Consider the following 26,876-nt stretch of genomic DNA (forward strand, 5'->3'; position numbering starts at 1 on the left):
GAACAAACATCAAAGATGCTGAACCAATGAATTTGGATAAGGATAGCCAAGCCTGTCACTCATAGGTTCATAGAAGGTTACAAGGCTAACGGGCCAAGAGCCCTTACAAGCCTAGTCATATTTATTCCGAGTTGCCCCAACTGTCAGTGGTTACATGAGTGACGTTCTCAGAGGTAAGGCTCTATGGTAGTTAATACAGACTTACTCTGTCAAGAATGGACATGGGTGCCACCCCATTGATCTAGGTTGTGTGTGAAGTTAAGATCCAGCACAGCGAGGGGGTTCTTCAAAGGCAAGTTTAATACAACAGTTCTTCATGCAACTACTTAACCTTAATCATAGAAAAACAGACTTAAAATACAAAAGTGTCTGAGATACATCACAATGACATATAAACTGACTGACTTGGGTCAGTCTGAAGTACTGCTCTGGCTAAATAGGAAAATGATTCAGATTGGCAGAGAGAAGATGCTAGGATACCTTCCACCAGAATGATCAATTCCAAAAGACAAGCTAGGCAATCCATCAGAGTAACAGATCTACAGCAAAAGCTTATCCAATCAAGTTGAGATTGTTATTGTGTTAACTCAGGGAAAGCTTTGGCTAGTAGAATGAGAGATTCCTGAATCACTAAGGAACAGATCATCTGAAACCACAGCCTTCTTTGCCATCTTGGGAAGACAAAAAATTAGCTTTGGTCTTTCTTCCTGGAACTTTGCCAATAGACATGGGATCAATGGGAAAGGCATCCAGTAACTTCCCTTCCACAGTATGGAGAAACATTCCCTTGCTCTGCTGCAATGAATACAAGAGTGAGGAATCATCATTCTCTCAAGTGGCAAACAGACGGATCTTCCAAATGCCCACTTCTGGAAAACACAACCTAGACCTAGCTCCTGAAGCAATAAAAAAGGGAGGTGGAAGGATGAAGCAGCTTTCCCCTTAAGTAATTCAAACTGAACAGTGAACAAATTTAGGAATAGGGCAGAGCTAAGGTTATTCTTACAAGGCATAACTAAAAGTAAGTTGCTTGTTAAATAGGCTCCACAGCTTATTCTGTAGGTCAGGAAATTTGTAGACTCTATAGAAAAAGTGATCCTTACCTGCTGTTAGGACCTACTTCTATGTAACATACCAATAACTTTCAGTTTAAATTACTGGAAACCAACCAAAATGAGCAATGCCGAAGTACAACCATTTCAGATGACATAGAAATCTTCAGTAAAATGTTTATGACTCGCTCTAAAATGTATCCATTAAATGCTACTTCATACTCAGGTACAGCATACTATAAAATATCCCTCAGCCCTCTAGATGAGTTATGGCAAACAGCAAGTTAAAAGGATTAGTAATAAACTACTGGATCTTCCAATAATGTTGGGTGTCTCTAAATTTAACCTGCTAAACCATTCCCTCAAAATTCCTAGTTTGTGGCTTAGGGCATACCAATTTGCTACAGCTGATTAGTCACTGCTGAAGTTTTTAAATACATACAATGTAAATGTAGACTAATGCATAGTGCTGCTGTTTGCCTTAAAGAAGCTGTATTTTTCTCTTTCCTGCGAGTGAATAGTATTTTCTAGGGCATTAAATACCTTTTTCTCTCAGACCTTTGTTTTCCTCACAATAATCTGTAATACTAATGAGATCATCCTTTAGGCCCCTCTTGACAGTATGGACCATCATAGTCTCTGAATCACTCTACAGCATCACATCTAACCTTACCCCGCACAAACTTAGTCAACTGATAGAGTCTTCATTATTCAGGACACTACTGATAAGCAGTCATGTGGGCAGCCAGAAAAGACTGGCTACCATGATATATACAGTTTCACAAGTCAAGTTCCCACCTTGAGAACGAAAATGTCCATAACCATGACACCTACATTTACACCTCTGAGCACAGTCACTCTTTTGCCACCCCCTATACCCCCATGGCTTTTGTCAGGTGTCATAACTTGTGTTGATACCTTTCTTTCAGGGCAAGAGTATGTGATTAGCAGTTCAAGCTTTCATATCCTAACTGATTCTTCTACTGACCACTGCTCTTTACTAGAATATGGTAATTGGCAGCAAACAGGAGCAGTCTGGTTGTACACTAGGTTCATAGGCTAATGGCCCTGGAGCCTTTACAAGCCTAGCCCATAGGATTACCCTGGCATTGTGCCACCTGACCTTAGTTCCCAGTGCCTCTGTCAAGTAGAGCCACTGGAGTGATTCCCTGGGTAAATTTTCTATTTCCCATCGACTCATCAAGATTACTCTTGAAGAGGGCCAGTGAAGCGCTCCGCTCGACATGTATGAGAAGTCTATTCCATAGCATGGGTAGTCTCTGGCTTATGAACCTGCCCCTCCAGCTTGTTCTGTTTATTGTGGTAATGAGGTTGAGGTCTCTGGAGCATGTAGTGCGGAGGGATTGGGATTTCTTTAGATGTAGCATTTCTAACAGAGCTGGGTCAGACATGGCTTTATAAGACAAGCAGAGATCGCCTCTAAGTAGGCAATATGAGACAGAGAATAGTTGGAGTTTTTTTTGAGTCTGTCCATATAGGATAAGTATTTAAGGCCTAAGATCCTCTTTGTGAGGTATTGTTATGGCATCTCCAGTTGTTGTAGGTGTCTAGTGAGGTACATGTCAAATGGGGCATTGTGCTCTATGACTGGCCTAATGAGGGAAGAGTAGAGGGAGAGAATGACCTCTTTCTTCCTGGATCCAAAACCCTTACTAATGAGATATGCCACATAGGACTTTTGGACCACAGTGGCAATGTGGTGGTCAAAAGAGAGGTTGCTGTCAACCTGTGTTCCCAGATCTCTTATGACGCCTTCTGTGTTCAGTGGACTACCATCTATGTAGTAATTCATGGGAACTGGGTTTTTCCCAAAGGGGATGATGACACATTTTTTGCATTGAGCTTAAGGCCACGGTTCTGACACCAGTCATTGGTCTCAGTGAGGCCTTTCTATAGGATGTCAACATCACTTGGGGAGCTATTTATTTATAGTTATGTATTATTTATTTATTTATTGACATTTGTTAACCGGGTTTGTCCAACTGGGCTTGTGGCCCATTTTCAGTGGCGACCCGAGGAGAAAAACCCCAGTAATACATTTTAAAACAAGTACAATTGTAAACAATATTGATATAATAGCAGTTATAGCAAAACGATTCACATATGTTGGGATACATGCATAAAGTTAAAGTTGCATTAAAAAGAAGCTAAGTAACAATTTTACATTGATATAGTTCAATAGGTCAACAATGAATATTTTTTGTTTGTATAAAATTGTGCAAATGCATAGTAGACACATTGGAGAGAGAGGTGTAATGAGGTACTAAGTATGGTCCTTTTGAGGGTACATAAAGGGAAGGAAGACTAGGTAGGGTCATGGCAATGGCAGGTTCTGGAATTGAGAAAATAAGCTTTTGGTTCATTTTTAAAGTGTGAGGTGTGGGAGACTGAACGTAAGTCAAGGGGAAGTTTGTTCCAAGCATGGGCAAGGGAGTGCTTGTAGAGTAGTTTGCCTACTGACCTTTTTGGGTGGTAGATATTAAGTAATTGTTGGTTAGAAGTATGGAGGTCAGGGATGGGATGTAGATGGAGACTAAGGAAGATAGAGATGGACAGAAGGAGGGTTTATAAAGAATAGAGTGTAGCATATGAAACTGATAAGATAGCAGAAACTGGGGAAGTTCAAGCCATTGAAGAGAGTTTAAAGAAATGCAGTGGTGTGAGTTGTATGGGGAGTTAGTAATGAATCTGGCTATTTTATGGTAAGTCTGTTGCAGTTTGTTTAGAGTGGAGGCCTGGATATTGGTAAGAACTGGGGCGACATATAAGAGGGAGGGGAGGAGGAGTGCCTGGCCCAGGGTAAGTCCAGATTCAGGGGTTAGGAATTTTTTGTTCCGATATAGCAGACCTAGTTTCTGGTTTGTTTTTTTTATACATTGGAGTATGTGTAGGTTGAACTTGAGTTTGTCATCGATAATGACCCCTAGGAGTTTTGTGTGTGTGTCAGGTTGGATATTTGTGCTGTTAGAAGATGTAATAAAAAGGAGGTTTTGTGATGAGAAAGAGAACATGGAAGGAAAAGTAGGGGTTTGGTCTTTTTGATTTAGGATCAATAGGTTGTGAGAGAGCCATTGTTCAGAGGATAGTAGGGCCTGTTGGGTCAGGGAGTGTAGTTCAGTAATGTTATTTGAGATGGATATAAGTGTGGAGTCGTCGGCATACTGAATAAGGGAGGATTCTTTGCATGCGGTGTAAAGATCATTGGTGAAGATGTTAAACAAAAGGGGTCCCAAGATGGAGCTTTGGGGAACACCAGTGGAGATGGGAAGGAAAGGTGAGGAGGATGAGAGCCATTTGACAGATTGTTCCCTGCCAGATAGGTAACTATTAAACCAGGCAAGTGCGGAGGGGGATAGGTGGAGATTTGTGAGTTTGGATAGTAGTAGAGGATGAGAGACAGTATCGAAGGCTTTGGAGAGACCTAGGAAGAGACAGGAAATGAGTTTATTGTTGTCTAGGGCCTCTACAATGATATGAGTGAAGGAGAGGAGGGCAGTGGTGGTGCTGTGGCGAGGACGAAATCCATGTTGGGTAGGGGTAAGTAAGTGGTTTGTGAGGAGGTGATTGAGAAGCTGTGAGTGAATACATTTTCCTAATATCTTGGAGAGGGGGGGACAGAATGGCAATGGGTTGGTAGTTTGAGGGGTCAGTGGAGTTTCCACCTTTATGAAGAGGCATAGTGAAGAAAGATTTCCAAAGGGTGGGGACAGTTGATCCCAGAATAGATCGATTAATTAGTATAGATACAGGATAGGCAATTGAGTCAGCAGCAAGTTTGAGGAATGTAGGAGATAGATTGTCAGTGGAAGGAGAGCAAGGTTTTAGCTTGAGTAGTAGAGATTTGATGCAAGTAATGGGAACTGGCTCTCAACTTGCAATCGTCTGCAAACTTTGTCAGCCAGAGTCCCTTCGTGTTGGCCTGGACTTCAGAGAAGTAGATATCAAACAGGAGAGAACCCAGGACCAAACCATGTGGGACTCCACTTGTGACTGGTCGACAGTCTGACTTGGAGTCAGCTACTTCCACACTCTGGGTTCCATCTGTGAGCCAGTTTGCAACCCACCTAGTGAATATAGGGGTTGATGCCTAGCTTAGTGAGTTTTTCTATGATTCCTGAGTGGGGAATGGTATCAAAGGCCTTGGACAGATCAAGGTAGGCTGTATGAACCACCTTGCCTTCATCCACAGCTCTGGTGATTGACTCAAATAAGTTGACCAGGCTGAGCAGGCATGATCTACCCTTCAAAGAAACAAACTGTGTGGGATCCAGAGTTTGGAGGTTCCCTATATCTTTGTTTATTAGGTCCATGATGATGCATTCCATAGCTTTGCATATCAGACTTGTCAGGCTAATGGGGCGATAGTTTACAGGGACTGTAGTTGCTTCTCCTTTGTGGAGAGGGATGACTATAAGCAGTGCACCATTCAGTAGGGACAATGCCTGAGGTGAGGCTGTGATTGAACAGGGCACACAGGTGAGGTGCCAGTTCACTCTGTAGTTCATGTAGAACACAGCCAGAGATATTGTCAGGTCTCATAGAAACAGTATTCTTGGCCTTGGGCAGTGCTGTTTTAACCTGTGCAGCAGTAATACTGGGTGTCTTGCAACCTACTGGTATTGTGATTGGTCCTTTGGTGGGGGGAGAAAGAGGTAAAGTTGGCACTGAATCTGTCAATATTGGCAATATATGTTGGCTTAGTATAGGAGAGGGCATTGTGCAACAGCTCTGAGCAAATCTGGGTATTGCCGTGGAGATTCTTTACATAACTATAGAAGGCCTTGTGGTTGCCTTTACTATCTGCTGCAATTCTGTTTTCATAGCTAGCTTTATAGGATTTGATGAGGGATCTCAAATTTTTGTTGAAGTTGATAAGGGAGTTTTTCCAGTCTTGGGACTTCACCTAATTTCTCATCAGTTTCCACCTTCTGTTGTAGAGTTTGTTTATAGCAGGGGACCACCAGAATGGCTTCCGTTTTCTGGAGGAGAGCGTCTTGGTTCTATTGGGTATGGCGAGATCCATGCATTTGTGTACATGTTCGTACAGGGCATTAGTGTAGTATTTGGTGGTCATGCAGCTCTTCTCCAATTGCATGGGTGCCGTGAAGTTAGCCACCTCTGTTTTTAGGAGCCCAAAGTTAGCTTTAGAGAAGTTTTTCATGGTGGTTACCTTTGCGGGGTGGGGGGTGGGAGGGATGTGGATTTCTAAGGTGATTTGTCTATGGTCGGATCTAACCAGGGAGGAGTTGACTATTGGTACAGAGCAACGATCACCCATGTTAGTAATGACCAGGTCAAGGATGTTGCTACGTCTAGCGAGGGTAAGAATGAGCCGGTGGAGGGCAATGGAATTAATGAATTCCAGAAAATGTTGGGCAAGTGTATTGGTACAGGAGTAGTTTTCCAAGTTAATGGTGGGGTAGTTGAAGTCACCCAGTATGAGAGTGTTAGGTTGGACCCTAATATTCTCCAGGCTGCTTAGGAACATTAGTGCGAGTCTTGGGTCATGTTGGACACCTATTGCAGGCTACGATCTGAATTACTGTCTTACCCAATGTTAGCCGCACCTGAAGTATCTCTGATGCATCATGTTGGGCTACCAGTCTGGAGGTCTGCACATCCTTTATGAATATGGAAACACCACCGCCTTTGGAGCTTCGGTCCAAGCTCTGGGGCCGAAACGTATGGAATGTGTTATAGCCTGATAGTGCAGGGGTGCTATCTGCTGCCTTGAACCAGGCCTCTGTTACTGAACAAATGTCAATGCTCTACATTTTAAGGAGCGCTTCGAGCAAGTACATTTTGAGATTTAGACTTCTAGCGTTGAGCAGCATGACCCTCAGATTACATTTGTTTGTAACTGTTACAGTGGTAATTTGGACTTTGGAACACCACCTAAAAAAGGCACTATAGGGGTGGCAAGAGCCTTGGCCAGTATCCAGAAGCCCAGGGGAGACAGATGCAAGGCCATCTCTGGCAAAGCATCTAAGTCTGTCAGTCATGTCATCCCAGGCAGACAGATACTGGATCCCCTTAGAATGACACCAGAAACTTAGCCAATTGTTGACATCAATCATTTTCTACTTGCACTGTGGTATCATTTTGGGTGATGGTAGGAGGCTGCTCGGGGCTAGGGTCATACCCATCTGGGCTACATAATCCGAGAGCTCCTTCATGTCTCTTTTCATGTAGTCCAGGGAGGTACATCTCAGGCCATTCACACCAACATGTACAATGACAGAGTCATATTTGTACCTGTTGTTGAGTGACCTGAGTGAGTGATATATGGCGGATCTTGACACCTGACAGGCAGCTGACTGTTACTTTCTCCTTATTCAACCTAGTGAGTGGGACATCAGTTTGCCTCACTATTGAGTCACTTATGACTAGTGTGTTGAGCACGCTGTTGTGCCTTAGGGGCTTTGGTTGAGTGGCACACTGTTTAGGAGAGTTATGTGTCTCAATAGTGTTGTGTTGGTCGAGTGCGTTTCTGCCTTTGCAGTCTCTGCTGTTTGTGTAGATTTTTATTGAGAGCCTCTGCAAAGGTGGGTGTGTGGTTTGTGGTTTTATGTGAAGGCTGTGCTCATATGTGTTCTGGAGGGCTATGTGTTCCATGTGGTGTGGTGCAAGTGTTGACCACCTCCTCTTGACCAGCTATTACGGTCTTGGCTGCAGAGTGCATGGCTTCCAGTTTGGATATACAAGTGCATTTCTCACAAGTCTGAGTGTTGGGAGGTAAGAGGAGAGGGTTTTCAGTATACATGAGGCAGTTGCTACATTGCCCCAGGATGCCCAAGCTCACCAGGCTAATAGGAGAACGCACAGGGAACTGACCTTTAGACATGCCTGGAGGAGGTGGGCATTAATAATAAGTACTGGAGCGGTTTCCTTGTAGAACGTTTAGTGCTGGTAGCACTGCTGTGTACTACAATAATTGCTACAAGAAGTCTGGTAAAGTGCTAGACTAATAAGTTAGTAAAAGTGCTGGAGAGCAGAGAACTAGGGTCCCATATACATATTTTTGTGGGCAGTGATTATACAGACTATTACTCATTACTGTAGTTACTTACCTGACATGACAAACCATCTCTTGTACATTATATAACTGTAGGTAACTATCTATGCTGACATAAATGTCTCACTGCCCGACTGCATTATTTTGCTGATCATGCAATATATTTCTAATAGAATAGCTGTGTACTCAATCATTTCCTAGCTGACATACATGTTGTTTGTCTTTTCAGCTTTTCCCAGTTAGGGCCGCCACAGCGGAACTCCGGTCCGCTAATGACTGGCAGTCGATTTTTATGGTGCCGAGTTGCCAGCCCGACACCCAAACTTCAAGGAAGGCACACCCATTCACACATGTCTTTCTGAGGCCACTCGACCGTGGGGAGGACATGCCTAACTGAGATACATGCTGGAACTGAAATTATCTACCACTTCTTCAAGAGATTACTTTTTCATAATAATAAATATTGGTCATTCTAACATATCTCACTTAAGACTGTATTATACTGTCAATAACATGTGGTCTGAAAACTCATTGTCTGGGAAGTAAACAAGCAGTCTCAGTTTTGTGTACGAGTTCTCAAAAACATCCCTGAAAACAGGCATTTCTTACTCATAGTATCTACAAGTTTTACAAAAACCACAAGTTTAACAAACAAATTAAAAGGAAAGTTGCAAAATAGGAAGTCATGGGGGGAGGGGTTAAAAAAATAAATCAGCAGATTTGCAGACTAGGTAGTAATACTAACAAAGATGTACTTCCATCAGGTTTCATACATCATCTAATTATGAATGAAACAAACCTCTATTTTCAGTTTGTATCTTGCCACAACAGACTTTTGAGAACCAGTCTATTTTTTCATACTACACTTTTAGGTATTACCCTGGAATCCATATATTGTCACTCTCATTTCATTGTTAAGGTACTTAATTCATCTCCTCACACATCAGGTTGTGCTGTCAAAGAACTAATTTTAGAATACAGTTCCAGAACATTAAAGTTCTGCAAGTACCTACAAAACGTTCAGATTAAAAACTAGTATATGCTACACACTGGCTCTAGATTATTGTCAGTGTTTATGTGACACCCTGATCCCATGTGCAAAACTGGGAAAAGGGGGTTGTGGTTGGATGTTCTAAACAGGTACATACACTGAATTACTGTGCTGTTAAATAAAAGCAGCCGTGTCCTAAAAGGACAGAGACAATCTATTTATTTATCTCCTTTCCAAAGCATGCCACAAAAGAGAATGAGGTTTCAGTAGTACACTGAACATTTTCAGCAAGTCTGTTGAAGGGTTACACAGCAAAAACAAAAGCCCTAAATAACTTCTTGAAGTGTTGAAAGGACATGTAGACAGCTTAAATATCTTTTTTGTTACTCAAATAAGACAGCTTAAATATCTTGAGGGACTACATTTCAATAACTTACTTGCATTGTGTTTGGTTAGCTTGCATATTAGACCCTAATAAGTAATAAAATGTATATTTGGGAATATGGAAGTTACCTTTTATGGATACTAGGAAATTCACAGATGAGATCTGCTAATACCTTGAGGGACTCTGAAAAACAAAGATAAATTAAAATCAATCAAGTCAGAATGCAAATAAAAATATCACTGTAGACAAGAGATGAAAGGCATGTCTGCTCCTGCACTGCTTCCGTATCCTTGCTGACAAATGTGGACAATGCATTAAACGGGTCTAACAAGAATAGCACATGCAAAGGTGAACCCAGTGGCTGGGCATATAGAAACTTTTCATTCCCTCAGATAAGCCAAAAACATAGCGCACAGGGTTCATCTTACTGAACTCCTGAGAAGCACGTCAGTGGGAATGAAAACAGATTACATGGCAGTGGACACATTACATTTCCATATTTTAAATACACTGCTGCATAAGAAATTACTGTACAACATCCTGAAAAAAAGCTACGGAGATGGCTTAAAGTATGTATGTATGAATTTCTCAAGGTGAAAGCTTATGTTCGCCAATGTTTTTTCAGGCAGTACTCAAAAGTTACCACTGATCACCACAAATAAAATGCACTCTTTCAAAGGAAACTTTATGGACATAAATTAAACTTTCAAAGGAAACATCATAGACAAAGATTAAACTAGAGTAACTTGGATTTTGAAAAATGTTGACTGTTTTTGGGAAAAGGATGTTTATTTGTTATACTCTTCTAAAAGACAGCAAATAAATTGGCAGGGTGAGAAACTCATCCTGCAAGAAATTCTCTGGATTGCAGTTGTTCTTGTGCACTTGGAATTATTTAAGGAGAGAAAAATCTCCATTAAAGGGGTCTGGACCATTACTCTCAGATTTAAACATTTCTGAAAAAAAATAAGTGAGCCTGTGTGTTTTAGTGATTTTACTTTTCTAAAAATATGACTTTGCCCTGAGTCAAAGAAACTGAACTTCTGTAATGGTATCAAATCTACCTTACCTAAACACCTCAAATAATTAGTACCATCTCACTTTAGTGGGAGTTGGGGCATAGATATATTCTTTACCACAGTTTAATGGCTTTCTTTTTTATGTAGGTTTTTGGATATAGCTGTGGGGAAACATATAACTATCTTTTGCTTACTTGACATTCTCACTAAACTGTTATATCCTGAAGTAGAGACTCTTTGCAGTAATTATTTTTCTTTATGTCATTATTTTAAACATAATGTAGCCAAAACAACAGTCTAATAAATAACATCATCAGTAACATTGGTTACAAGAAGTGACATGATGTTTTTCTTCTTTTTTTTCTTGAACTTTAGAATGCTCTTACCACAATTAAGCCATTTAGGTTCATAGGTAGGTACTAGGTTAGCTGCCCTTGTGAGCTATTTTAAGCTTATACAGTTTCCCTTTTGGTGTTTCTATTAACCTTTTCCATTTTGTGTTAGATTGGCCTTACCCATCCTATGGTCAGTAATTGGTAAGAATAACTGGGATCATACCATAGATAATTCAATAGGGACCCATTAATGGGATAACGCATTTGGGAGCTACCTCTGTCCATTATAGTAAAGTCTTGTCCTGTTTTTGTAATGTCTGCTCTGGTGCAAAGCTTTCTATTCCACAGCCATTTGTGGAACCTCTAGTTTAGATTTCGTAGCCACCAGTACCAAAGGGGAGGTCTGTGCTGAGTGACTTTTCTTTTTATGTTTTTCAGGTTTTGAAGAGGAGGAGGAGAAAGAAGAAGGGTCTGTCTTACTTTTGGAACCAGATAAGGCCACCTTAAAAGAAGATTTAAGCATGCCCTTTAACATTAATTTGTTCTTTCTTTCAACTAAGGCTCAGTGACTGAATCCCTGGCATATTGAACAGCCTTCTTGTAGATGTAACAAACCTGACCAATACACACACAGCGAATGACCATCTGAATTGGGTATTTTCCTATCGCACTTGAGGCATTTTTATAAAGCCAGAAGTGCCCTTTCCTTTATCAGCCACATCTGTAGAAGATAAATCTTGTATTTTAAACACAAGCACTTCTTATTTAGGCAATGGGAATTTTAAACATTGTTATAAATATATTTTGGTTGGTTGACTGTTTTATAAAGGACAGGATTTTATTGGTGGTTAGTATTTGTGGTTTGGGATAAAGGTTTAGCTTGTTAAACTGCAATTAACATCTGAAGATGTCTTCTTAGATGAAAACGCTTGTGATTCGTTAAGGTGTTTATGTTTTGTGTGCTGTGGAGATTTGTGTTAAAGCCTTCTAACTCTTCTTGGTGCAACTTGTCATTGGTAGGACCCTTCTAGCAGTGCCTTTTGTTGTTTTACAAGCTTGTTTTTGGCACTGGTTCTCTTTTTGTGGTATTAATAGTTTTACTTGAGATGGAAGGGTCTCCTAATTTGTCAGGAGCTTCCAGGTTTAAAGGCGGTGACATTGATGACCTAAGGAAGCTGGTTGAACTTCTGACTCAGATTTGCCATTTGGTGATGACTCAGAACTCTAACACTTTGCTTACTGGAAACCAGCAGGCTCTCATTCAAAAAACGAAGGCAGTACCGATGCATGGGTCCAATTCACTTGTAATTAATTCCGGACCTTCCAAAGAGTCTTGCGAGATGAGTAATGGAGATTTTAATGGTCTTCCATGTTTAATGGTGAATGGAACCGCTGGAAGTCCTGAATTGGAATGAAATACTGCTACAACGAGGAATAGGAATCAAACGAGAAAAGATAAGGTGACTGTTCTATTAGTGAGCCAAACGGGAGTGATTTGGGGACTTGGCCTGTGAAAAGGTTTAATTTTAATGCTCGTATAACTGATAATGAAATTCAAGGTCTTTCTTATGCTGATAATATTAAAGTGTTGCATGACAATGTTTAAAAATAGGGCTTTGAACATTGACAATACCTACCTTAAAGAATGTATTAACTTATCTTTTGTACTGAAGGGTTTGAGAGTTTGGAGATTTCCAAATAACGTACAAGATGGTTCTGGTTTTTACAACAAACTGGCCTTTTTGATAAGTGGGGGACAGAATTAATGAGGGCCATTAGTAGGCAAAATTAAAAAAAGATACGAGTGTCTTATTTGAATGAATTGAAAGGGTTAATGAATATATTGTTAATGATTTATTATTTTCGGTAGAGGAATATAAGAAAAAATATTTTGGAATTAGAAATCAGGTAGATAGTAAATGTAACAATGTTTTAAATAGGAAAAAGAGAAAATTAGAAAGGGATAGGTATTGAATATGAAAATAATCATAATTATCCCAAACCTAAATCTGCTACTAATAACCGAAGCAAATGGAACATAGAGCCCTTTAATTGTAGAGGGGATTTTTATAGGAATTACAATGGTAATTTTGAAAACAGAGAGCCTGAGGTGGAAAATAGTGGACGAAAGGAGACATTTAATCCCCTGGACATTCAGGACTCTTTATAGTATCCTCCCCTTGGGAGGTCAGAGAGAATACTGAACAAACAATCTGGTTTTTACCAACAGGTCATATTGAGGGAGAGGTTCTAAGCGCATGGCTGCATTTCGTTGAGTCAGAAATCAGTTTGCAAGGGAGGGTAACTGATGGGGTTAAGTTAACATTTAAGGGTTTTAATATTTTTAATTATAGTGAATGTTGAGGTTAATGAAAACTTTTTTTAACCTGTTTCCTAAAGGTTTGAATTTTGCTCTGGCAAAGAACTGTGATTTTAGTAGGCTTGTTATTGATCTTAAATTATTTTTAAGAAAGAAAAATCTTCAGTTATGGCTTGATGGCAAACGTATGTCTTTGAATGGTGATGAAGCTTTAAAAAGGAAAAGTACTTTTAATCTGCCCCTACATTGAAATCATGGTCGAAAGAGAACTGAGAGAGGGTATAAATTTAACTAAGGTAGAAAGAGGTCTACTGGAAGAACTAAGGAACAATCGATATGCAAGAATAATGAAACCAGACAAAGGGGAGAGGGATTGTCCTTCTGAACAGCATTACACAAGTCTAAGATGATGGAACTATTTCAGGATGAGAATAAACATGTTAGAGTACTTATGAATGAAATAAATATTGCATATAAGAGAATTTATGTTGCCTTGCATGATTTGATATTGGAAGGAATTATAAATAAGGATATGTTCGAATTTTTACACAATAACAAACCGAGAGTCCCTTTCATATTTGGAATACTGAAGGTGCACAAGAATATTAATGATCCACCTTTGCACCCCATAGTAGCTGCGAAAGGTTCAGTGATGCCCCCCTTAGCTAGGTTTCTGGATGTCAAGCTCAAGAAGTTGGTTATGAGGGGTAGTACATTCCTGAAGGATTTGTGGGATTTTTTGAGGAATGTCAAACAGGACTTATTTAGGGATGTGGTTATGTTTATAACAACACATATTGTTGACCTGTTGGTTCGATACCCCATGAACCAAGAACTTGAGTGGTTCGAGGCAGATTTGAGGCAAGCAGAATTTTTAACACAAAATGAGGTTAGCTTATGTTTACGACTTATTGAATTAGTTTTAAAGAATAATTTTGTTTTCAGGGCAAATTTTTGCTAACAGATCAGTGGAGTAGCTATGGGGGAAAGATGTGCTCCAATTTACGCTAATTTGATCTTGTCACTTGGGAAGAGATGTTTGTCAATAACAGTCAATATAAGGACTTTTGGGTATTGTATAAGTATTTTCTGGATGATATCTGTATATTTTGGACGAATAAGTTTGAAAAACGTTTGGAATTGTTCCAATATATCACAAATTATGCTAGTTTTTTACGGTTTAAATACAACACTGGTTATAGTGAAGTAAATTACTTGGATGTTACCGTTTACAAGGATAGTGGCAAGTATGAATCAAAGGTTTATAGGAAGAGAACATATTCTAATTCAATCCTCCACTATACCAGTGCACATCTGTTCCACCAAAGAGGGGGAATAATTAAATGGCAATTTGTAAGGATTAGCAGAATGACCTCAGATGAGAATGAGTTTCTTAGGGAATGTAAAGTTTAAGAAACCTGTTCATCGATCAGAGTTATCCGAATAATCTGATTTCTGATCCATGTTGTGAAGTAGTGAGGAATAGAAAGGACAAATTTGCTCCAATTTTGGGAATTAGTGATAGCATCCCAATAAATGACAAAGTTGGGTTGGATTCCCCTGTTGATGAGGAAAGAATGGACGGGGATATGAGTGTGCATTTGTGACTGATTTTAGTGGGGACTCTTATTAGGAAGATCATGGAAAAGGAGTGGACAAAATTTTGTAATATTTCGGACCTTAAACTAGATTTTAACATACCCCTGAAATACATTTTTAGAAAAGGTAGGATCATCAAAAATTTTCTGGAATGAAATAAGGGCACGGATAGTAAGCAAGGTAGGAATAGGAAGGGTACATTTAAGTGTGGTATGTGCCCACAGTGCCCATATATTAGCAATGCGGAAAGTATATTTTTGAAATCGAGGGGCAAGAGAGTTACAGGTAAAGTAACTAATACATGTGAGAGTAGTGGGCTGGTTTATATTGCAATATGCGTTTCCTGTAAAGCATTTTATGTTGGAAAAATGGAAAGAAAACTAAGAAAGAGAATATACGACCATATTAATGCTATTCTGAACAAAAATCTAAATACTGCTTTATACAAACATACTTTAAATTGTGTTTTAGCCAAGTTTCAGTTTCTTGTTTTAGAAGAAATTCCTAAAGATTTAAGGGGTAGTATGTGAGGAAACAAAGACTGCATAGAGAATTATACTGGCAAATCATTTTAGATGCCAGCAGACCACCGTGGTTAAATGATGCAGTTTCCCTAGTTCTGGGCCTGAAGCTTGGGGGGGGGCTAGGCTTCAGGAATAGCAGCTTTGTAATGAAATGGTCACTTCCCCTAAGTTTTTGAGAGGATAGTTTAATTTTATTTTATTTGCCCTGTGATGGAAGGCTTTGTCCACTAGATGGTGATAGCATACTGTAAAAGCAAAAGGCTTTCAGTTGACTGGCTATATTTGTTTTTTTATTTTAATTCAGGAAGCATTTTAATTATTGATATACATCAATATTGAATGTAAGTTATATTTTGTTACTGAGATTTTAATAGCGTTCTGTTTATTTAGATTATAGCATGTATATTTTAAAGAATAAGTGTCTTGTATTTTAAACACAGATATTTCTTATTTAGGCAACGTGAGTTTAAACATTGTTATAACTGTATTTTGGTCGGTTGATTGTTTTATAAGGGACAGGATTTTATTGGTGGTTAGGATGGGTGGTTTGGGTAAAGGCTTAGTTTGTTAAACTGCACTTTACATCTGAAGATGTCTTCTTCGACAAAAACGCTGGTGATTCGTTAAGGAGTTTATGTTTTGTGTGCTGTGGAACTTTGTGTTTTATGGAATAAAGCCTTCTAACTCGTCTTGGTGCAACTTATCATTGGTGGGACCCTTCTGGCAGTGCCTTTTGCTGTTTTACAAGTTTGTTTTTGGCACTGGTTCTCTTTTTTTTTTTTGTAGTGTTAACATCTACAGAAGAGAAAACAGCAGCACACAAAAAGACAACTATAAATTTGAGATAGAGGAAAAGTACAGTAAAGTGGTAGGCCCAGAATACCCACGTTTATATTATGCTGTTGAAAACTCAAAAAGTACAGTTTTGTACCTACCATAAATGTAGATGTTCGAGGATCTACATTGCTGCAGTCATAACCTGTGGGTAGTCCGCTGTCCTCGGTCGGCCCGAATACCAAAGGGCTAGGCTGGCGTCGGTCATTGTCGCCTAGAGCTGACGTCAGTACGCAGTAGTACTTAAGCGCATGACCGACACCATATCCTCAGTCTTTCTTGCCCCAGATGTCAGAAGGCCTAAAAAGAAAGGGCAAAGCCAAAAATAGGAAATGCCCAACAACCCCCAGAGTGTAAGTAAAGAATATCTCCAAACAAAACCCAGCAACCCCAACCTATAGAGGGGAAGGAGGGAGGGAAAATTGGACTGCAGCAATGTAGATCCTCGAACATCTACATTTATGGTAGGTACAAAACTGTACTATGTTCTTCGTCTCACATTGCTGCAGTCATGACCTGTGGGTAGAATCCCAAAGCAAAGGAAAAGGGAGGCTGGCAAATTACAAAGCATTAGGAGCTGCTAACATGCCCTGTAAAACTGCAGTGGCAAACCCAGCCCTGGACTTGGAATAGAGAGGGAGATGGTAATGCTTAGTGAAAGTGTGTACAGAACTCCAAGTAGCTGCCTCCAAAATATCCTTAGTAGCTACACCCCTCAAAAAAGCAGTAGAAGTGGCAGTAGCCCTAGTAGAATGAGGCCTGATCCCAGCAGGGACATCCTTCCCATGATGAGAATAACAAAAGGCAATACAATGACCAATCCACTTTGAAATAGTCTGCTTAGAAACAGCTTTCCCCTGTGAACTCAAAGCAAAAGAAACAAATAACTGTTGAGTCTGTCTGAACTCCTTAGTTCTGTTCAAGTAGTAACGTAACTGCCTGTGGATATCCAAAGAATGCAAGACTTTTTCCCCTTTATTTTGGGGGTCAGCATAAAAAGTAGGCAAATGAATAGACTGATTCAAGACCACACTAGAAATCACTTTAGGCATAAAAGTATGGTTAGTCCGCAAAGAAACTCTATCCTTATGGAATATCAAAAAAGGTTCAACTGCCATGAGAGCCTGCAATTCAGATACCCTCCTAGCAGAAATAATGGCCAACAAAAAAGCAGTCTTCCAAGACAAAAACTTCAGTTCAGACGTAGCTGCAGGTTCAAAAGGAGGTAAAGTAAGTTTCTCCAAAACAAAATTGAGATCCCAGGAAGGAGTAGGAGCTCTACGTGGGGGTCTTATATTCTTTGCCCCTCTAAGAAATTGTTTGAACAAAGGATGAGAAAATAAAGGAGGGTCACAATCATAGTGAGCAGAAATGGCTGCAGCATGAACCTTCACAGAAGAGAATGACAAACCCTTGTCCAGTAATTCAATAAGGTACTGTAGTGCAAAACTCAAATTAGGCACTGAAACATCAAAACCCTTTGCAGTGCTCCAAAGAAAAAATCTCTTCCATTTATCAGCATAAACTTTTCTAGTGCTAGGCCGCCTAGCTTCCAAAATGACATCTAAAACCTGTTGAGGAAGCTGAGACCACACCGGCTCCATCACAGAATACGCCAGGCTGTCAGATGGAGGGACTGCACCTGAACATTGAGAAAATGATTGTTTGACTGGGACAACAAATGAGGAATCTGTGGCAGAGGCCAAGGAGGCTCCTGGATTAAACTCCTCAGCAGAGGATACCAATGTTGATGTGGCCAGTCTGGTGCTATTAGAATCATGCAAGGCTTGTCCCGTCTGACTTTCAAGAGTACCTTGGGGAGAAGAGGCAGAGGAGGAAAAGCATAAACGTGAAGGTTGTTCCAACTGAAAGATAGAGCATCCACTTTCCAAGCATCTGGGTGGAACATCTTTGTGCAAAATTTTGGAAGTTGAAAATTCAGTGCGCAAGCGAATAGATCTATGTCTGGAGTTCCCCAAGCCACAGTCAATTGTTTGAAAATCTGAGGATCCAGTTTCCACTCGTGGGGATCCACCATTTGTCTGCTCAAAATATCTGCTAGGGAGTTCCGTGCTCCTGGCAGAAACCTTGCTTGAAGATTGATTCGCAAACCCAGAGCAGTCTCCCATAAAATCATTGCTTGTCTGCAAAGAGGGTAGGAATGGGTTCCCCCCTGCTTGTTGATGTACCACATGACTGTTGTGTTGTCTGTTTGTATCAACACCTGTCCTGGCTGAAGTAGTTCCTTGAAGGCCATCAAAGCAAATTGAACTGCTAACATCTCCTTCATGTTGATATGCAAATGTAGTAGTTTGGGAGGCCACATGTCTTGTATCCATTTTCCATTGAAGTGTGCTCCCCAAGCCAAGTCCGAGGCATCAGTCGTTAGGATCTGACTTGCCTCTGGTCGGGACACAGAGAGCCCCTTGTTTAGGTGACATTCCTGAGCCCACCATAGTAATTCCTTCTGGATGCAAGGTATAATCCGAATGACAGTGTCCAAACTGTGGCAGTGTTGAGCCCACACACTTTTGAGATACCATTGTAGCTTCCTCATATGCAGTTTGGCATTGGGAAGTACTAGAATGCAAGATGCCATGAACCCCAAGGCTTGGAGGACTGTCCTTGCAGTCAGCCTGGACATTACTGATAACTGCTGGAAGTAGAGAGGAAGAGTTCTTTGTTTGTCCGGGGTCAGAAATGCCATCTGAGAGGCTGTATTCAGTCTCACACCCAGAAAGCACATGTCCTGAGAGGGCACTAGACGGGACTTTATTTCGTTCACAGTATACCCTAGGCACCTTAAGACTGCCATTACATACTGGAGATGCTGTAGTAATTTGTCTTTGTTTTGAGCAAGAATCAGGCAATCGTCCAAATAAGGATAAATTTGTATTCCTCTCTGTCTGAAGAAAGCAATCACAGGAGCCAGAACTTTGTGAACACCCTGGGCAGTAGATAAGCCAAAGGGCAATGCAGAGAATTGATAATGTGAAGTACCAGCCCGAAATCTCAGGAATCTCCTGCAGCTGGGCTTGATAGGGATGTGAAGATAGGCCTCTTTGAGATCTAGGGTTACCATCCAGTGATCTTTGCCTATCATAGGCAGAAGTTGTTGTAATGTTAACATCTTGAACTTTGGAATTTCCAGGTAGGTGTTGAGAATGGACAAATCCAGAATTGGCCTCCAAGTGTTTCCTTTCTTTGGTACTAGGAATAGACGGGAATAAAATCCTAGGCCTACTTCTGAAGGAGGGACCACCTGAATTGCCTCTGTCTGCAAAAGCAAAGAAATCTGCTCCTGAGCCTCCAGCCGTTGCTGAGGAGGCACATCCGGCATGCCTTTGAAAGGAGGAAAAGTGTGAAAATAAAACTTGTAACCTCGATTTATTATATCCAACACCCATTTGTCTTGGGTGATCAAATTCCAATTTTCTTTGAAAAGTCCCAACTTTCCTCCTAGAGGAGCTGCCAGTAAGGAAGGGTCTGGCAGCGGAAGATACAGGTCATTGGGTCTGCTTACGAAAGGGCTGACCCCTGCCCTCACCAGAAGACTGTGCAGGAGAACTCCAAGTCCTAGGTCTGAAGGAACCCTGAGCGTGAGCCCTGCCTCTACCACGTCTAGACCTGCCCTTAGGCTGATAATCCGAAGAAGGATAAGACCATCCCTAGCAGGCCAATTCCTACTAAACTTAGGGGTGTGCAGGTGCAAAAAATCCTTGAACGCTTGCATAGACTTAGCCTTATCTTCCATCTTTTTCAAAACTGATTCCACAGGAGGACCAAAAAGAACTTCAGATTGAAGAGGACCATCCAAAATCCGAGCCTTTACATGTTCTGACAAATTTTGATCCTTAAGCCAGGCATGTCTACGAATAACTGAACCTGTAGCAGCCACCCTAGAAGAAGCCTGAAGAGCATCAAAACCACACTGCAAAGAATGCTTGCCAACTTGGTCTGATGCATGAACCAACTCCTGGAGCTCCTTACACTCTATACCTTCAGATAAAGCATCCACCTTAGATTTCAATTGGCCTAATAAAAAGTTCTGATACTTCAGCATATGAAATTGGCAATTCAAAGCCCTCATAGCTAACGTAGAGGAAGTGTACACTTTTTTCCCCCACCTGTCTAACGCTCTAGAATCTTTATCCAAACGGACTGGATTTTTAGCCACAGAAGCCCTAACACCCTTAGGGCCTTGAATAATAGTTTCCGGATCAACTCTAGGACTCTTATACAAATACTTATGTGCTTCTGGAACTCTGTAATACCTGTCTGGCTTAACAGGGGCCGGAGGTAGAGAATCAGGATTAAGGGAAGATTCAGAAAAAACATCCTGAACAACATCTAAGACAGGAGGAATAGCCAAGGGCCTATGTTGTGGCAGAAACAAAAATTCCCTAAGCCTTTTCCGAGAATCTGAAAAATCTTGACCTTCCCACTTGAAATGCTCCCTCATGGTATGTAAGGTTTCAGAAAAAGAAAAATCTTCTGAAGGAGAAGCAGAAGGACAGGAGTCCTCTGCATCCGAATCAGAATAGGAAGGAAAACCCTGAATTTCTTCAACTGAGGAATCAGAGTAGTCCGAGGAATGATCCATTCCCTCTAAATCTGCCTCCATCCTAGGCCTCTTCTCTGGGGGGGGGGGCATAGAACCCCGGATCAAAGTAATCAAGTCCTCCGCCATTTTCAACATATGTTTTTTAGGAACAGGGGCTGGAGAGCTAGAAGAATGACCAGGTCCAACAAGACCAGGTTTGGCCTTAGCATGGCCTTTAGCCACTGAAGTAGAAGGCCTAATAACCTTTTGTAAGGATGGAACTACTGAAACCTGAGAAGCACCCTCGGTCTGTCCTAACTCCTGAGAGGCCACCTCCTGTAAAAGTAAAGGTTCCCCCTGGGATTCAGCCGAACCCTCGGCAGGATCCATAGATTCAACCGGAGGCTCCGAAGAACCGGCGTCCGCAACGGATGACTCATCCGGTTTAGATCTCAAAGATTTATCCTTACGCTTTTTAGCGGTAGCGGGCATCGGAGGATCCGACGGCATGTTATAGTTACACCGCTTACCGAAAACAAGCCTGGCACAGTCTAACCTTCGCTTAATGGTGCGCTTATTAAATCTAGCACAAAAGCGACACCCGACTACGTCGTGCTCAGGCCCTAAGCAAGGAATACAGAGAGAATGATAATCCCTATGAGGTATCCGTTTCCCACAAGAAATGCAATTATTAACTTTTTCTGACATCCGGATAACTGAGGCAAGAAAAAACAAACGTTTCCCCAACGGGGTACTTAGCCCAACTTGGTCTTCGGTCTGAAACTCGGTAAATGAAAATTTCAGAACGCCGAATGGCACTTGCAAACACTGCTTCGGACCATGCGGCAAGAAAGACTGAGGATATGGCGTCGGTCATGCGCTTAAGTACTACTGCGTACTGACGTCAGCTCTAGGCGACAATGACCGATGCCAGCCTAGCCCTTTGGTATTCGGGCCAACCGAGGACAGCGGACTACCCACAGGTCATGACTGCAGCAATGTGAGACGAAGAACATCTGTCGACAGCGTAATCGACACGAAAATGTCAAAACCCCCAAACATCGAACACACACATATAAATAAAAAAAACACCCAAACACAACACAAATTGTTCTATGGAGGGGGGCAAGCCCCCCTGCACCCCCCACTACTTAAATATACCAACTCCGAGATCACACTACATTGCAGTAAACAGAAATCTCCCCTTACGGAGATTTCCATTTACATGCACAATGACTTTCGCTTTCGACATTTTGGTGCCGACAATATCAGCTTTGATATTGTCGGCCTTCGACAGGGTGAAGTAGACCCGAATACCCAAGGGTACAAAGGTATACTTATACAGAAATGGAAAGTGTATAGAGAAGTGTTACCAGCAACGGTAGACAAAAATACCAGATATATAGATAGATATGAAAAAAATGTTTTTTTAATTAGAAAATGAGAACAATGAAAATGTCTACCAACTATGGTAGCGAAGATTTCACCAAAATGAAAAAGAGGAGCAAAAGGAGATTATATAGAGTAGGAAGTTTCTAAAACTAAAAGAGACTAATGAAGAAACAGAGAGATTATAACAGATAACTAGAGAATTTTAAAATAAAATTGCACTTGGCTCGAGAGATTTGGCAATGCATCTGACACTGAAGATGCAAACAACATCGGGGTAATGGAGAGGAGCATTATGGGTAGGGAAAAAAGCTCAAGAGTTTTTAGTCCACGTGGGCTGTAGTATGACTAAGTCAGTTCCGATTTCGGAAATGAAACCTACAGGTCAGGGATAAATGAAGATAGACATCATTAGATTGGAAAACTCTCTCCTCCACTTTGACACTGACGACCACTCGTGAGGCATCAGAACGGATTTGCTTAGTTTGTCCATTAGCACATTGCTTTGATATGAGAAAGTAGCTGTAAGAGATCACCCATTGCCCCACTGTCATTGCCTCTTAACATACAGGGTAAAATCTGTCTCCCTCCTGTTTGTTGATGTACCAGACTACAGGCATACTGTTCATTTGAACTGTAATCATCTCAGAGGGTACAGCATCTTGGAAGGTCTGCAATGCTAGCAGGACTGCTGTCACTTCCTGGACACTGATGTACAAATTCACCTGTTCTGGAGACCACGTACCTTGGATTGTCCTTCCCAAGACATGCCCAGTTCCCACCCCAACTGGGAGGCATCCGTGGTGACTGTGGCTACTGATAGCGGCAGAACAACTGGATGGCCCTGAGAAACTTTGTCTGAATGGATTAAATAAAGTGTTTCTTGCAAACTTGTGTGATCCTGACTGGAGCATACAAGGGCTTCTGAAGAACAGACCATTGTACCAACAGAGTCCACAGCAGAATCCACATATGAAATCTGGCTAATGGAATCAGAGTGATTGCTGCTGCTGCTGCCATGGACCCTAAGGCATGCAAGACTAGTCCTACTGGAGGAGAAGAATTCGAGATCACTTGCATGACCTGGGATCAGAGGGTTTGTACTCTTGTGAAAATATCGGATTGTATCTAGAGTAGCACCTATGAACTCCAGATTCTATGTAGGTGTGAGTTACGACTTGATGTAGTTGGCTTTGATACCCAGAGGGAGATATAACTTGAACAAGTAGTATCTTGCTTATATAAGTAGATGCCTGATCAGAGCAGTCAGGAGCCAGTCATCTAGATATGGAAACATCCAGAATCCCAGCTGTTCCACGTATGCTGCTACCACTGCTAAGCATTTATGAGCACACTGGGGGCTGTGGTGAGGCCAAAGGGCAGTGTGCTGAAAGGGTAATGACTGGCTCCAAGCCAGAGGTGCAGATATTGTCTGGAGTGCCTGTTCATTTTGATGTGATAGTACGCATCCTGAAAATCTATGGAGCACATCCAGTCATCCTTTCACAGCACGGGCAAAATGGACTGAACCATGACCATTCCAAACTGATTATATCACATACTAGATTAGTTTGCAGAAATCCAGGATAGGTCTGAAGTCTCCTGTCTTTTTTGGCATTAAAAAGAATCTTGAGTAGGTTCTAGATCCTATCTGGTCTGGGGGACCTTCTGGATGACACTTTTCTAGCAGCTTTTCTATTTCTACGGCCGATGCCTCCCTCTGATTTGGTGGAACATTGGGAATACTTTTCATTTTGTAGGGAGAATTTGGGAAAATGGTATGAAATATCCTTTGTGATGAATGTTCAGGCTTCGTGGTGCAGGGACAAGCAGCCCTCACACGACTGCCTCCAGAGAGAAGCAACCAGGCAACCTTTCAAGTGAGCTGGTAGGGTTTGTCAAAGAAGGAATCCCAGAAACCTCGGTTCTGTGGGCCACGTCTGCTGTGAGGGAAGCATTTTCCATTAGAGTTCCCCCTTCTGCCCCTTGGAGAACTATCTCATGAGTCTTGGAAAGGACCTTGGGACTTGCAAAACCACATCTCCTTACCTCTTTGCTGATTCCAAGAGAAGGGTCACTGAGGGATAAAAAAAAAACAGATCCCAATAGCAGGCAGTGTCTTTCCATCTTGTTCGCCTCTGGAAAGCATTTCCTTTACCTTTGGGCCAAACAAGGATGATCCATCAAAAGGAGCACTGATGAACAAAGACTTGAAGGGTTCCACAAAATAACACAGGAGCATCCAGGCATGCCTCCTGATGGCTATGCCTGGACCAGCCACCCGCAAGGTACCCTCTTCGGCATGGAATGCCTGAATCAGCCACCCATAAGGTGCCCTCTTCAGCAAGGAATATCAGCCTCAAGGATGCATTAGATATGGACTGAAGGGTGGCCAGTTGTGAAGAAACCTTGTTCCAGTTCTCCACAGACATGGACCTGGAAAGAGACCTGGAAATCTCCTTGGTCAAATTTCTTTGCAAACCTGTGAAGTGCTCCAAATAATTCAGCAACTGCAAGGCAAAGGTTGCTGAAGCATAAACGTATTTTCCAAATCTATCTAAAGCTCTAGACTCCCTGTTAGTGAGATGGACAGATGAGCTCTGCTCTGCAAGCTTTTTCCTGATGGCTGTCGCTATGACCATGGCATTTACAGGTACTCCATTGCTCCAACTGGCTCTGTGTTTGGGGGGGGGGTCCTTCCATGCATTGCGTGAGACAAGATCTATCAGCTCATCAACCAACAGGATCACCCACGATGTATCTGGGCCAGACCCAAAAGCCTCTGGGAACACAGAATCCTCCTGGGAATGGGGTTCGGAAGACCATTCATCCTTCTGCTTTAGAAGTTTCAGAAAGCTCCTTGGTCAAATTTCTTTGCAAACCTGTGAAGTGCTCCAAATAATTCAGCAACTGCAAGGCAAAGGTTGCTGAAGCATAAACACATTTTCCAAATCTATCTAAAGCTCTAGACTCCCTGTTAGTGAGATGGACAGATGAGCTCTGCTCTGCAAGCTTTTTCCTGATGGCTGTCGCTATGACCATGGCATTTACAGGTACTCCATTGCTCCAGCTGGCTCTGTGTTTGGGGGGGGGGGGGTCCTTCCATGCATTGCGTGAGACAAGATCTATCAGCTCATCAACCAACAGGATCACCCACGATGTATCTGGGCCAGACCCAAAAGCCTCTGGGAACACAGAATCCTCCTAGGAATGGGGTTCGGAAGACCATTCATCCTTCTGCTTTAGAAGTTTCAGAATTTCGCCAAAGGAGACAATCATCAGGTGGAGATCTAAGGGACCCCCTCCCCTTCATTGAAGTCAGCATCCTCTGACATTCCTGGGGGAAATCTGTGTGCCTCCTTTTGCATATGCTCTTCCTAGCAACATCATCAGTAGGGGGGGTTCTGGTGAGTTACTGGAAGCGACAGGGGAGTCCTGAACAAGGACTAACTGGAGGCTTGATTGGGTTGGCTGCCCTAGTGGGATAGAACTGAGAGATTCAGATATCTAATCAGACTATGGGATACAGACAGGATCCGAAGGAGGCAAAGCTGTCTTTTCTCCAGGCAGTGAGAAGGTATTCTCCAGTACCTCAAAGGCAGAAATTCTGGAAGAAACAGCAGCTGTCTGCACCAGAGCCGAGCCCCCCCCCCCCGCACTGACGTGACCCGAATCTTCCCAGACCCCTAACCCGTGGAGGGAGCTAGACCTGAACTGTCCAGTGCTGAGGTTCCCAGGTGCATGCACAACTTTGACAGCTTTAGAGTTGACCCCTATATCCCCTGGAGCCAGTACCGACACTTGGGCTCAGAGAGTTGTCCTGCTTCAAAAGGGTCAGAGACGGATGACTCAGGAACATAGTCGGAATAGAACGACCTGTCTTCAGATCTGATAAGGACATTCAAGGATTTTGGATCTGAGGCTCCAAACCACAGGTCAAACTGGAGAAGGAGAGATCATTTGAGGTTCGATGGAGGGCAGGGTCACAGGTCCGATGGAGATGGAATTACTCCCATCTGAATCTGAGCTCTGAGAACTTCCTTGTTATCCTATCCACATCTGCTTTGGACAAGCTCCTGGAGGACCCAAGGGAGGAGCTGGTAGATGGTGGCCTGGAAAGTTTCCTCAGTGTTTCCTGCAGAAATGGTGAATGGAGTCAAGGAGAGATCAGCTCTGGTGAGTACCGAGGGATCAGATCCAAGGAGACTTGGACTTTAAAGTCATAGGATCCACGGAAGTTGGATCAGACTTCTTAGACATCTTTGAAGGGGGCTCAGTTGTCAGAGCTGATCTTGCTAAATGGTCAGGAGACTGTTTTCTAGAGTCCTTGTCTTTTGGAGCTGATTCAGGCTTTCATTTTTTGGACTTATTGGTGGAGATTAAAGTCCCAGCAGCTAAAGAAGAGGAAGGAAGGAGTTCTATCAAAACTAATTTCTTCCTGCGATCACTAACAGCACGAGTTAAAGCCTGCACAGATAGTGCACTCGATATGTAAGTGGGTAGCGCCCAAGCAGTAAACACGTTCACTGTAGGCATCAGAGTTAGGAATCTTATGCCTACAGGCAGTGCCTTTTAAAGCCTGTAGGCTTGTCTAACATATTTTCCCTGACAGAAGTGAGAAAGATAAGAACAAAAAGGTATGTATGTATTTAATGTCTTGAAAACAGAAGATGTACCAAACAATGGTACAAAGAATCCTCTCTAAAGGATAAGAGAGAGGGAAGGGCAAAGAAAATGAAGCAGTAGTAGTACCAACAATGGTAGGCAAGAGTATACCCTAAAAAGACCTCGCAATTTTTAACACATCCTCAGGAAAACGGTAGCCAAAAGGTAACAGGGTCAGGTCATA

At 41.9% G+C, this 26,876-nt stretch overlaps 1 protein-coding gene across 1 annotated transcript in view; it reads right to left on the reverse strand.

Moving 5' to 3' along the window:
• Positions 1–26,876, reverse strand: part of POLE2 (DNA polymerase epsilon 2, accessory subunit) — a gene marked incomplete in the record, with an annotated part of 1,055,700 nt that overhangs the window by 339,016 nt on the left and 689,808 nt on the right. Inside the window, 1 exon segment of the mRNA XM_044074281.1 lies at positions 9,593–9,647. Coding sequence (XP_043930216.1) covers positions 9,593–9,647 — 55 coding nt within the window.

Source organism: Protopterus annectens, chromosome 6.part0 (assembly GCF_019279795.1).
Source record: "Protopterus annectens isolate FY-2018-M chromosome 6.part0, PAN1.0, whole genome shotgun sequence".
Lineage (NCBI taxonomy): Eukaryota > Metazoa > Chordata > Ceratodontiformes > Protopteridae > Protopterus > Protopterus annectens.